The 12,906-nt window shown below is 39.3% G+C and overlaps 6 protein-coding genes across 6 annotated transcripts; 2 read left to right on the top strand and 4 right to left on the bottom strand.

Moving 5' to 3' along the window:
- The first annotated feature begins 1,137 nt into the window (after nt 1–1,137).
- Nucleotides 1,138–2,098, top strand: LOC105223827 (farnesol dehydrogenase). Its single transcript, XM_011201683.3, has 2 exons — nt 1,138–1,780; nt 1,870–2,098. Exons 1-2 carry the CDS (start codon nt 1,208–1,210, stop codon nt 2,047–2,049), a joined length of 753 nt encoding a protein of 250 aa, XP_011199985.2. The 5' UTR covers nt 1,138–1,207; the 3' UTR covers nt 2,050–2,098.
- Nucleotides 2,099–2,235: 137 nt separating this feature from the next.
- On the bottom strand, nt 2,236–5,115 carry LOC105223828 (trypsin 3A1). Its single transcript, XM_011201684.4, has one exon. The coding sequence runs from the start codon at nt 3,819–3,821 to the stop codon at nt 2,979–2,981; it is 843 nt and encodes a 280-aa protein (XP_011199986.3). The 5' UTR covers nt 3,822–5,115; the 3' UTR covers nt 2,236–2,978.
- A 1,070-nt stretch (nt 5,116–6,185) lies between these two features.
- LOC105223829 (BLOC-1-related complex subunit 7) lies at nt 6,186–7,089 on the bottom strand. Its single transcript, XM_011201685.4, has 3 exons — nt 6,974–7,089; nt 6,586–6,723; nt 6,186–6,521 (listed from the first exon to the last, which is right to left on the bottom strand). The coding sequence occupies exons 2-3, from the start codon at nt 6,721–6,723 to the stop codon at nt 6,342–6,344; spliced, it is 318 nt and encodes a 105-aa protein (XP_011199987.1). The 5' UTR covers nt 6,974–7,089; the 3' UTR covers nt 6,186–6,341.
- A 613-nt stretch (nt 7,090–7,702) lies between these two features.
- Nucleotides 7,703–8,610, bottom strand: LOC105223830 (lysozyme P). The gene has a single exon (XM_011201688.4). The coding sequence runs from the start codon at nt 8,493–8,495 to the stop codon at nt 8,019–8,021; it is 477 nt and encodes a 158-aa protein (XP_011199990.2). The 5' UTR covers nt 8,496–8,610; the 3' UTR covers nt 7,703–8,018.
- Nucleotides 8,611–10,574: 1,964 nt separating this feature from the next.
- On the bottom strand, nt 10,575–11,570 carry LOC105223831 (lysozyme P). The gene has a single exon (XM_011201689.2). It carries the CDS (start codon nt 11,197–11,199, stop codon nt 10,708–10,710), a length of 492 nt encoding a protein of 163 aa, XP_011199991.2. The 5' UTR covers nt 11,200–11,570; the 3' UTR covers nt 10,575–10,707.
- Nucleotides 11,571–11,622: 52 nt separating this feature from the next.
- LOC125777290 (lysozyme P-like) lies at nt 11,623–12,289 on the top strand. Its single transcript, XM_049451672.1, has one exon. The coding sequence runs from the start codon at nt 11,809–11,811 to the stop codon at nt 12,241–12,243; it is 435 nt and encodes a 144-aa protein (XP_049307629.1). The 5' UTR covers nt 11,623–11,808; the 3' UTR covers nt 12,244–12,289.
- The last annotated feature ends 617 nt before the right edge of the window (nt 12,290–12,906 follow it).

Genomic DNA, 12,906 nt, shown 5'->3' with positions numbered 1-12,906 from the left:
ACAACTTAATATTCTCCAACAGCCAATTGCGATGTGTATGGCACGATACTGAAAAAAGGTGAAACTAAGGCGGTGGCTGGTAAATGCAGCCAAATCGTCTGTAAAGGCGCCAGCTATGACGATTTCGAAGTTAAAGCGTAAGCAATTTTAAAAAGAATGATTTTTATACTGAACCAGATATATCAATATATTTTAGCTGCCCCAACGCTTATGCGCCCAAAAATTGTAATTTCGTACCGGCGGATCTGAGTAAACCCTATCCACAGTGCTGCCCACATTGGAAATGCTAGAGGAATTGTATAGAAACTAAATAAATATAAAAAAAATATAAGAAGACCTATCATATTTATATAAAACATTATTTATATACTCAAAATGTATATTAATTTATAAAGGGTGTTTTTTTTGGTGTTATGAATTGTCCTAGAGGCAAAGCTGTCAAACCAGCTCTCAACGTAAATACTTATAAGTTTTTGAAATGTCGCGTCAATTGGAGATTCCAAGCCAGGCCAAGTCCTGCTCCATCTGGTCTTTCCAACGGAAATAATAATCTGGAATAATGAGTGACTTATAGAGTTTGGTTTTTGTTCGTATTTGCTTCGAAATGAGGCCGGAAATGCAGCTCTCATCAATATCGAGGGTTATAACATGATGTTGGCCGACTTTTTTTCCAGAATTTGATGAAATCGGGAGAACGATCTCTACTTTCGCCAAGACGGTGCGCCGCCTCATAATTCACGTCATAACATGGACACATTGTGTGCAAAGTTTGGCGACTCGTTAACTTCGAGAATTGCTCCAGTCGAATGGCTGCCAAGATCATGTGATTTAACGCCTCTAGATTATTTTCTCTGATGGTAAGTTAAATCAAAGGCTAACGCCAAGTTCCAAGAAGGTTCGATATTTTCAAACCAACTTTTGTTCAGCTTCTATCTCGATTACTTTTATTTGATACATATATAGTAGCACAACCGTTAGGTGGACAAAACTATTGTACTCTGCAGCAGCATGTTGCAAGAGAATAAAAACTGTATACTTTTTTGTGATCGCCAGTGAATTAAGAATTAAAAAAAAAAACATATATACTCACCCAAACGAGTTGTTATAACTTATCAGTACACAGTTGACATCTCGCTCTCCCGATACGTTAGCGCTAACAACTCATAGGTAAGCTGGAGCAAAAATACCTTCGAGCAATTCAAATACAATGGAGCGTTGGTCGAATCGTGTTGCTGTGGTCACCGGTGCCAGCTCCGGCATTGGCGCCGCTACTGTAAAATATCTCGCTAGTAACGGTATGGTGACTGTGGGCTTGGCGCGACGCGTAGAACGTATCGAATCACTGCGCGATGAAGTGGAAGACGAAGCAAGGGAACGCATTCATGCACTTAAATGTGATGTCACCGATGAACAGCAAGTTGTGAGAGCCTTTGCAGAGATTGAGCGCTCATATGGCCCCATTGCTGTTTTGGTCAACAATGCGGGTGTTGCACGCACCAGCACGTCTCTACTGCAGCCAAAAAATCTACAAGATATACGTGATGTAATCGACACCAATATTCTTGGCGTGATTATATGCACACGTGAGGCATTCCGTTCGATGAAGGCGCAGGGCGATGACGGGCATGTCTTTTTGATTAACAGCATCTGTGGTCACAGGGTGCCGATATTTCCGAATACCAAAGTTAATGTTTATCCGCCTTCAAAATTCGCAGTCACCGCCTTAACTGAGGTCTATCGACAGGAATTCTTGGATCAGCAGACAAAAGTGAAAATAACGGTAAGTTGAGTACGCGCTGAATGCGTTCTGTACTTTGTGTGTATAGTATATCAAATATATATATGCATATATACATATATGTATTTTAGAGTATCAGCCCTGGCTTGGTGGATACGGAGATTCACGTTGGTGAATCTCGTAAGGCGCTTGCGAGTATGCCCTATCTCAAACCGGAGGATATTGCTGATGCCTTGATCTATTGTCTACAGACTCCACCAAATGTGCAAGTCCATGAGCTGACCATCAAGCCAATTGGCGAAACAATTTAAACTATAATTTTATGAAAGAATAAAAGTTAAGTGAACACTATAAGTCGTTGAATAGACTGGTGCGAAAAAAACCTGGTGTGCCATGTACAAGTATACACCAGTTTTAGTCTTTGCCCATACCAGATGTAGTACCACTACGTCGTTTATGAGAAGTAGTCACACTTCAGGATGCCAGCGAATTTCATTAGGTTCTGCGGCCTCAGTACCGATACCTCTTCCAGTGTCTCATATCGTAGGGCTCCAATTGTTTTAAGCGTTGTTTTGCTAGGTCGAGACAAGTGGACAAAAAATGCTCCATTGTATCCCTGGATCTGTCAGCCCCATTCTGTAAGCATATGCCGCCATCAGACTATGATCAGTGAGTATTCCAATCATGTTCCTTCATCTCTTATACTAAGAGTGAAGAGGAACTTTGTTAATTTTTGAGCCCGATAGATCGTTCCATCGATTTTTATCCTTCCTACCCATGCTCTGGTGCAGATCGTCGATAAGGTAATTGTTGGATGACAGCAGTACACCATTCTTGGTAATCCCGTCCGCTATCTCTTTTCCTTTGTAACCTGCCGCCCAACAGAAGTGAAATCGACTCGATCGACTCGAGACAGAAACGCAAATTCAATCATTTGAATCCCGACCCGGTATTCAGCGGCACTGACAATAGGGTTCGTTCAAAGTTATCGAGGTCTATAGTTGTTGTTTCAGCAAAATACTTGAAGATTCTACCGAAAACATACGAGACAGTTTCTAAAAATAGGAAATAGTTTTTGGCAACATAACCTCACTTTATTTTTTAATCAGAACTATAAGATCTTATTTTAGAATCTAATCAAAACTATAAGAACATCTAACATAACTTAAGCTGTCTTACAGAAATACATTTCTTATATTTAATTGTTTGAAATTTTAACCCCTCTTAAACTACTACCAATTCAAATCTGATTCGCCGCCAACTCAATCCAGTCCTTGTACTCTGCAACACGTGTATAAATACCGGGTATACCCGGTCTTCCACAACCGATGCCGAACGACACCACACCCATCAACACATATCGCCCACGCGCATAGCCCACCAAAGGTCCACCGGAATCTCCCTTACAGCTATCACGCCCACCACCCAGCGCACCGGCACACAACATTCCCTCGGTTACACGCACGGTGCTACTGTAAGCGGCTTCGCATGAGCGCTGTTCGAATTGCTGTACAGTTACGAAGCGCAAACGTGGCGATCTCAAGCGCGAATCCTCCATAACGGTACCCCAACCGCTCACAAAGTATACCGTATGGTATGCAACTGCCATATCTGCGCTTGAAGCCAACAGTATCGGTTGAATATTTACGCTAAACGGTAGTGAATATGTCAACGCCAACACTGCTATGTCATCGCTAATACCGTTAGTAGGCTGAAAATGCGGATGTACGAAAATGCGTCGTACCGGCAAATATACACCACCGCGCTCGTGCTCCGACGAACCGGCGCGCACGGCAAACAACTCCGGCATATCCCACAATTCGAAGCAGTGTGCAGCGCTCACTATAATCGTTGCGCTGTAAATGGCGCCACCGCAGCGGTGGACACCTTCCTGCTGGATGGACACTTGATAGGGAAACTGTGATATTTGTGCCTCGTAGCCGCCCACAATGCGTCCAACGGAACTCTCTAACTGCCTTGGAGCCCGCTTCGTTGTTGCTGCTGCTATGTTGTGTTCAGCCGTGGAGTGCATTACAATGCTCAGCAGCAGTAAGATTGTAGACTTGTAAGCGCGGTCGTTCATTTTAGATGCTTCTTAAGATTCAAACGCTGGCTAATGTGGTGTCTCTTATATATACGCCGGTTCTAACCAAAAACAACTGTGTACATAGTTTACAGTTATGATGAGGCCAAATGTTTAGGCTTATCTATACGAGCTAATACGCCCGGCCTCCGCGTTACAAATCTAGTACAATGAACTTGCTTAGTTTACATGATATTGACCTCCAAGCAGCTGCTACTATCTTTACAACATAGAATTATGTGGGTGTACTTCGGCAAACATAATCTAAGATACGAGTTAGGTACGTTAAATTTGTGAAGTTTTCAATTTTTCAGTTTTTTTAGCTATATTGGCTGAAACCTTAAATTCGGCGTACCAAGAAACATAGCCGAAACTGATATTAGCCGTCTCAACAAATTGGTGACAGGCTCAAAGCGCTTTGTCGATCTGTAAGGGTCTTATGATTCAGTATATAGCAGTTTATAGACACAACGGACCGACCTGCTAAGCTGACCAAGTAAGATTCTTCTTATGGACGACCTTTTAACCTAACCTAACCTATATTTGAGTTAAATGGTAAACAAGTTCAAGCAGTTATGGTCTTACGTCATCGACGTAGTTGGCGAAGTACCTCTTGACGCTCCTGGAAGGCGATTCCGCTTCAAGCAAGTGACTACGGGGGTAGTTTTTACAGGCCTCACTGTGTAGATGTTCAATAGGAGACACCAAGAGGCATGCCGTTATAGTCCGGAGTGTTCTGGCATGTCTGAAGCTTCATCGTCTGCATTTCACTTCATCCAGGCGATCATATTGGTACGGCGTAGTTAAGGACCGGCCGGCCCATTGCTTTGTGTGCTCCCAACTACTTTTCTTTACTTTTTCTCTCGTGCTGCCGACTATCGACTTGAGGGTTTCGTTGTGGTTCTGTACTTTGGAAATAATCGCAGTCGGAATTTTAACGCCATCGACTGCAATAGTACGGTCAAGTCTGTACTCCTTCATCCAGTTTGTGAATGTGGTCGCTGTAGATTTAGTGGGGGAGTGTGTTAGGTTCCGTAGGGAGCCTTAGAGAGGAAGCGAAAAAGGTCGGAGATTCTCCATTGCCCGACGACATTATCATGCAGTCACCAGCGTACGAGGTGATAGAAATACCCCCTGGTTGTTCAGGGATTTCGATATATAGAAGTTAAACAGCAACGAAGAGGGACTGTGGAATCCCATGTTTAATTCTTCTCAATTTTGAGTTTTTACCTCGATACAGTACGAATGATGTTTGATCGCTCAGGTATTTCATAGTCCAACTCTTTACCCCTGAAGCCAACGTAGATTTTTCGATGCCCTCAAGTATCGTTGTGTGCTTGACTCTATAAATAGCTTTCGGTAAGTGAAAGTCGAGAATAGCAGGCTTCAAGTGCCTTTACCTATCTGGGTGTTTATGATGCTAAGTGCTGTAGTGGTGCTATGCACTTTTCAGAAGCCATGATGATGGTTTGCTAAACGCAGGTGGTATGTGTAAGTCGAGAATAGCAAGACCTCAAGTGTCTTCACTACTACTTCAACTTTTCAAAAACGATGGATTCTTCATTCCATTTTGCTTTTTAAAATAATAAAATAGTCATAACTAAAACTTTATTGTCCTACCATCGCACCTTGAGTTCTTATCAGGCAAGCATCTGTGGCGTAAAGGCATTACAGCTGCTTAGCTAGCTTTGTTTGTAAACAAACACTGTTGAAATGCTGATGTGATTTCCAGCACATACTTACATACATACATATGTACATATGTATATATAATACATACAATACATATATATAAGCATATGTTATTATAAGAGATAGAAAAGACAAGATTATTTTTTTCAATTAGTGTTATCAATGAATTTATTAAAAATATTTCATATATGAGTATATTTATAGTAAGTGAATAAAGCAGTGCCTTTTTTATAATAACAGAATTGCTAGTTATAATAAATTATAAGCATATCTACTATAAACATATATTAAATTTCAATTTTGCATTTCTTATCATTTGTGTACTTAAAAATTATTATTTATACAAAATTATTATATATGAAAGACTTAAGACTAGACTCATAAGCAATGTTTACATACTACTAAGTTAAATTTAAAATTGAACAAATTAAAAGTTAATAAGCTAAGTAACATAATTGGAATTTTCGCATATGTCTACACATACCTATGAAAAGTACACTATTTATTTTTAATTTTAGCTCAACACACTGGCCTAAATTCTCATAATCTTGGCATTTCATCACAAAAGTTTAAAATTTTTCTTGCTAACAAGCCACTACGCTCCTTTAATAATTTTTTTATGCGCGAACCTTGATTTCTCCTATCTGTTTTAAATCTTCTTAATTCAATTAACACACACAGGCGACCAAAAAACTTTTCAACAATTAAATCATACTTTTCGAAGTTAGATTTAAATCAAATAACATATGTAAACAAACTTGTATAGAATAAATTGGCGTAGAAAGCTTCACGAGCACATGTTTAATTTCTACAGCCACTCTCTTCTAATCATCTCTCCATTGCCGTCACTTGGTCCTTCAGGTAATCCATATGATTTACACTATCAAGCATGATTTCATGTTGATAATCAACATGTTGTAATATCAACTGCATTTTATGCAAATTCTGACTACTATAATCGGATACAATGTCCACTTGTGTGAAGTTTTTTATGCTCTGACCCAAAATCTAATTAGTTAAATAGAAAAATTATTTTTTTCTGTTTAAAATTGAATATAGTTTGCACGCTTACCTCATTTGACTTGGAGCCACGCACTATCTGCCGCGCTACGGATCCCAAATTGTTTACATTAACGCCAACACGATCACAAAGACGTTTCTTGCTATCGCTGAAGAGGTGACGTGCTGAGCTGCTAGATGCTGAAGCCATCTTAAAATAAGAAGTAGGGCATATAATAATAGTAAGTAATTTTGAACAAATGCTTATGTTTTAAAATATAATTTTTGTATAAATGAATTGTATTGAATTTTAACAGAAAGAATCAAAGAGTCCTACGTCCGTTCGCTGGATCTAAACTACCTCCCCACCAATTTTCAGTCAAATCGGGTCAGCCGTTCTTGAGTTACAAATAGTTGTAACTAACACGATTTTCTTTTATATATATAGATTTTAAGCTTACTTTTTACCACACCAAATTGTTTTATAGTATCCGCAAAACCTTGTTTATTTCGTAAACAAAATATTTTCTTCTTCAAAATGTCAAACTATCAGCTGTTTTCTTGTCACTGTGTAGAGCGCCATCTCTTGGTCGTTTTTTGCCATAGCCAGCTAACAGAGAGCCCTTTATGACAGATGTTTCTATGGCTCGTACAATTGCTTGATACATTTTATTTCAAATTCCATTGGCATGACAGTCGTCGGAGTCCTCGTTCGGAATTAAGACCCATTCGCTCTCAGTTCCTTATTATTCATTTGACGAAAGGATCGTATTATCAAGGACTCAAACGAGTTCTAATTAAAACCGGGAATATAGTTCAAAACCAAAATAATTGAAATGTGTATATGTACATACATATGTACACATCAGACACCATTCCCACGTCAGTCCGATCTACTCAGCCGGAACGGAATCGGATTTTTATCCATCCAAGGCCAATAAACCCGTCAGCATCCTTCCAAATTTCTTCAGGAACACTTTCTGTCGCTGCCACAACAACAGAGCATATGGTACATAAAACCCATTAATCATATCTGATTGACCCAAAACCTCATTTTCCGCGGTAAATGGGTTATTAAAGGTTACTATTATATTAAGATCGAGTTAATATGGATTCTTGTATTGCAACGATTGAAAAGCCTACGTAACCAAAACGGGCCGGATTTTTAACGTTTCCATGACAGTCGGGTTTACGTAAACGAAATGGACCGGGATTTTTAGCCGGTCAAGGACTGCCAACTCGACAGCATTCCTCTAAATTACTCAAGAGATCTTTTCTGCCACTCCCACAGCAACAATAATTATAACGTAGCAAATTCCACGCATGTTCATCAACACTATAGGATACATTATACAAAATATGATATTATTCCTAAGTCAGCTGTATGAGATAATACCAGCAAAAGATGTAATGAAAGTCTGAAGGTTCATCTTATATTTATTCACATCATTTTTCATTACAACATGAAACAACATTAAATTCAAATATTCACAATCGCGTACAACTTCATTTCAAGTACGGTCCACTATGCACAAAACAATGCTTCACACTCGGCTTATAGCCTTGACAGCGATTATTCCATGCGACCCAAGCGCTGAAGCCCTGTATGCGTCGTATATACTTTGCACAGGCGACCGAAAACCGTATATCATCGCTCAATAGGAGACGACAAGGCATGCGACATGAATCAGTGGATGGACGTCCATCGGCCGGCTTGCACCAGTAGCGATCGTTGATTTGAAACAGACCCCAATCGACGGAGCCATCCACATTCGATGGATTTATGGCTTTCGTATTGAAGGAGCTCTCACCCTCGATCAAACACATCCAATCGTCCAGCTCATGAAAAGGCAAACCCATGCGATAGAGACGACGTGCCAACGCACATTTGTTGTAAATACGTGCTTGAATAACGGAACTTAGACAACTGAGCATGAAAACTGAAGCGATTAATGCTGGAAATGCTTTGTTTTGTAGCTTCATTTTTATAAAGTAACTTTCATATAATCTGCACTTGCCAACAATTTAATTTAACTGAATTTTGAATATTTCTAACATTTACTTTTATACGCTGGCAATGTGTCCAGATGACTTGAATTCAAAATTGTAAAAAAAACTTCAAATAAATTTAATGTCTTCGGCGTCCACGCGCCATCTTCAACATAATTAAATTTGTAAAGTCACCCTGTAGGAATTTCTGCTATTGCGAAAACTTTTGTTCCTAACGGTAAAGCTATTTATAATGAAAATATATATTATTTTTAATAAAAAAGGGCATGCTTGGATCAGAAAATGATTAGTTTCGGCCATATTTCGTGAGGGGAAAAATTTTTGTTCAAGATAAAAATAAAAAAACTTGTTTATTTAAATTTTTCACATACATTTTGAGGTTATGCGAGAAAAGTCCTCTGACAAAAGTTATAGACCTTTCCTTCATCTACAACATTTCCATAAATCTTTGTTTTAAAGGGTTTACAGTTTTGTCGGAAATCGAGAAAACTATACCAAACCCTTAAAAATTCAACCACGCCCATTATCCCTTTATTTTCCCGATCTCAGGTTGCCGTAAATTTTTTTTCCTTAATTTTCGTCCGATTTCACTTGGTTCAAAAATCTTAGAAATATGTCGAAACAATTGTCGGATAAACTTCAAATTTTCGAAAAATATTTTGAAATGTGTGGAAGAAATCAATTTTTTAAATCCCCTACTGGTTAAACCCCTTTGAATAACTGTAAAATACAAAAACTCCGAAATTTTTCGATAACCTTCGGTGTAAGCTTACCGAATAAACATGCTTCTTCCATGTATTAAACTATACACTAACTATACACTAATATTTTTCCTACAGGGCACGCACAATATTCATCCAAATTAAAGAACCAATTAACAAAATTAATTGCTACTTGTATAAATCGTGGTGAATTCAATTGGAGATCTACTTCTAGTACATTGGTAAACTGAAGTTGGCGCTCAGCACCTGCACACTTTCAATTTCCACTAATATGCAAAGCTTCAGCGCCGAACGGTCATTGTACTGGACAGCCGTTCGACACAATCTTATCGCTTAACGATTTTTCAAGAGCTTTGAAGCGTTCAAGTGTCAGTTTTTATCAAAAATGAATTGCTTAATTTACATAACATTTGCCAAATGGAAGTAGAACACGCGACGCCGCAAAATTACAAAGCTTTCAACACTGCGGCACGTGGGCGAAATCTGTACTCTTCAGAACATGGGTTCGAGCGCGCAGGCGACAGCAAGCTAGCGAGTGTCCATTAATCTAAGATGTTTTTGGTGGAACCTAATTAAAAAACGTCAGTCTTTTTATCATATGAAACAGCTGAGGCAATTTCAATACGGAGTATGGATCATTCCAAATTCTTCGTTGAAAATTCCTTTAAGAGAGTATACCTCTCGATCGATTTCTAGTTGAAACGAGTTTTGTCAAGGTACCACACAAATTAAGTTGTATTCATGTTGCCGAGAGAAAGCCAAACCAAGGTAATCTACGTCGTTGGGTCCTACATACCCGAAGTACAACCAGTTTTTATCCATCCAATGACTCAACTAAATGAACTTGACTAATCAACGACTCTAGGTCCTAGGTACCCGAAGTGCAACCGGTTTTTAACCATCCAATGACTATCTGCACGTTGGCATTCTTCATATTAACTGCTATACGAGGTAAAACAATATGGATCATGAGCCTATACCGATCTTGACAAATCAAGAACGTGGGTCTTCGATACCCGAAGTTCATCCATTTTTTATCTATCCAATGACTTCCAACGCGTTGGCATTCTCCATACCAACTGTTATAAAAGGTAAAATGTCGACAATGTGGACCGTGAACCTATCAATTTTGACTAAGCTTGAAGCTCTACGTACTTGAAGTACATCCATGACTGACAAATCCATAACATTCTCCTTATCAACTGGTATACAAGGTAAAAGGTCAACAATGTGGACAGAGAGCCTACCGAACCTGACAAATCACCGACATTGGGTCGACGAAGTAAAACCAGTTAGTCGTAAGGACCATTAGAACCATGAGAACCAAGAGCATACCAAAACCGACTACTCAACGTCGTTTGATTCTACATTCCCGGATTAAAACCAATTTTATGAAACTCAACATTTATTTTTTCTCAAATTGATTTCAAATTTACAATATATTCTCGATAAACCCAAATACATCATAATCCACAATCATTAATATTCGGTAAGGCCCAACCGCTACGACACTGTCCACCCCACACGGTCCAAGCACCAAGACCTTGTGCACTTTGTATTTGACGCGCACAACGCAGCGAAGTACCAATATCATCGGTAGTCAACGAACGACACGGTGTGCCACAAGCATTCGACGTGCGACGTCCATCTTGAGGATCACACCAGAAGCGATCGTTAATTTGAAAGAGACCCCAATCACGCGAACCATCCGAGTTCGGTGGACCAATGGCCGCCGTATTATACGTACTCTCATACTGTGCAATACACACCCAAGCGGGTATATCACCACGCGGCGTACCCAGACGCGACAGCTCACGAGCCAAAGAGCAGCGGTCGAATATCCTTGCAGCGATACCGGAGAAAGTGTAGAATAAAATAAGGCAAGAAAGTTGGAACTTCATGGTTTGCGAGGTAATAAATAAGTAACTTGTGTTAAAAATAGAATCCGGTGGCATATTTATAGAGAATTTTAAAGAGGTTAAGGAAAATATGATTTTTTTTTTTGGATTATAATTTGCATAATATAAACAGCACTTTGCTGGCAGGTATTCACATCACAGAGATATTCAATGAAAAAACTTTTCAACAAAGAAAACGCTTTAGTAATATTTATTATATTTCAGTATTTTTTCGAAAACAGTCTAAAGTGATTGTTTCAAAACTTTTATTATTTAACAATGCATTGAAAAAGCTGTGTAAGAATAGGCGTTGCCATTAACGAAATGTAGGTCATACCCATAATGAAGTGTTACTGTTTAAAAGCCTTAAAGTACATAACTGAAAATTAGTAAAAATCTGTTTTTTAGTAAAAAAAAACAGTGAAATTATTTTAAAAATGTTTTTATACGTACATAATATTCATATTAGCTACCACCTGAAAGAAAATATACCAAAACCTTTCATAAAACGCGCCATTTTAACTACTCCAAACTCATTATTCTCATAATTAACCAACTCGATTTAAACCTTTTTATTTTAAAAGCACATATCCTTAAAAGAAAGTATAAATATCGTCAATCCAACTGTCAACAAATCATTTTCACGCCAAAATCCGACCTTTCGACATGAAAATTCTGCTCGTCTCACTTTTGCTAGCAATCGCGCTTGGCAGCGTAGAGCCACGCATACTCGATAAATGTTCACTGACACGCGAACTGGCCGGTTTGGGTATACCACGTGCCAATATACCCAATTGGGTGTGCATCGCACAATACGAAAGTAATTATAACACCGCCGAGTTGGGACCACCAAATCCGGATGGTTCGCGCGATTGGGGTATATTCCATATAAACGATCGTTATTGGTGTAATCCTGGTGACGGCCGACCCAGTGCAAATACTTGTCAAGTGTCCTGTCAATCGCTCTATACGGACGATATAGCGGCAGCTGTGACGTGTGCACGAACAATTATACGTACGCAGGGTTTCGCGGCTTGGAATACGTGGAATAATAATTGTGGCAGAGGGGCGAATGTACCGAGCATCGATGACTGTTATTGAGGTGGTATGAGTGGTTTGTGTGGAAAATAAATTCATGATTAAACGATTTTATGAAATTTTGTTTTATTTTTTATAAATATATAAAATGGGTTAAAGGTGTCTTATTGTTCAAAATAAGACTATTAGGTGATCTTCTTCTTCTTCTTTCCTGGCGTATACACCGCTTACGCGGTTATAGTCGAATTTACAACAGCGCGCCAGTCATCCTTCCTTTTCACTATTTGGCACCAATTAGAGATTCCAAGTATTGCCATGTCCATCTCTCTCCACCTGGTCTTTCCAACGCAGTGTAGGTCGTCCTCTTCCTCTGCGAATACTGCGTCGAATACTTTCAGAGCAGAACCGTTTTCTTCCATTCGGACGACATAACCTGGCCAGGCGTAGCCGCTGTCTCTAATTCGAGCCATAACTTTTCCGCAGAACCTTTTTCTCGAAAACTTATAACGTCGACTTATCAGATGTTGGCGGCCAGCTTGTCAAGCTCTGCGTACTTAAACATCTCTTTTTTTTCAGCATATGCGTCTCGATTTCCTCTACGACTCTCGGTATATATCTCATTCCCCACGTGTTGTGGTCATGATCGATCTTGTTGGTGGCTTTTCGATCCGGAGACAGCCAGACAGCCTTTGATTCTGGCTAAACGTTTATCCACCGGAGTGAATG

Source organism: Bactrocera dorsalis, chromosome 3 (assembly GCF_023373825.1).
Source record: "Bactrocera dorsalis isolate Fly_Bdor chromosome 3, ASM2337382v1, whole genome shotgun sequence".
In the NCBI taxonomy this organism is placed as follows: domain Eukaryota; kingdom Metazoa; phylum Arthropoda; class Insecta; order Diptera; family Tephritidae; genus Bactrocera; species Bactrocera dorsalis.
This window is presented reverse-complemented; position numbering and strand designations above follow the sequence as displayed.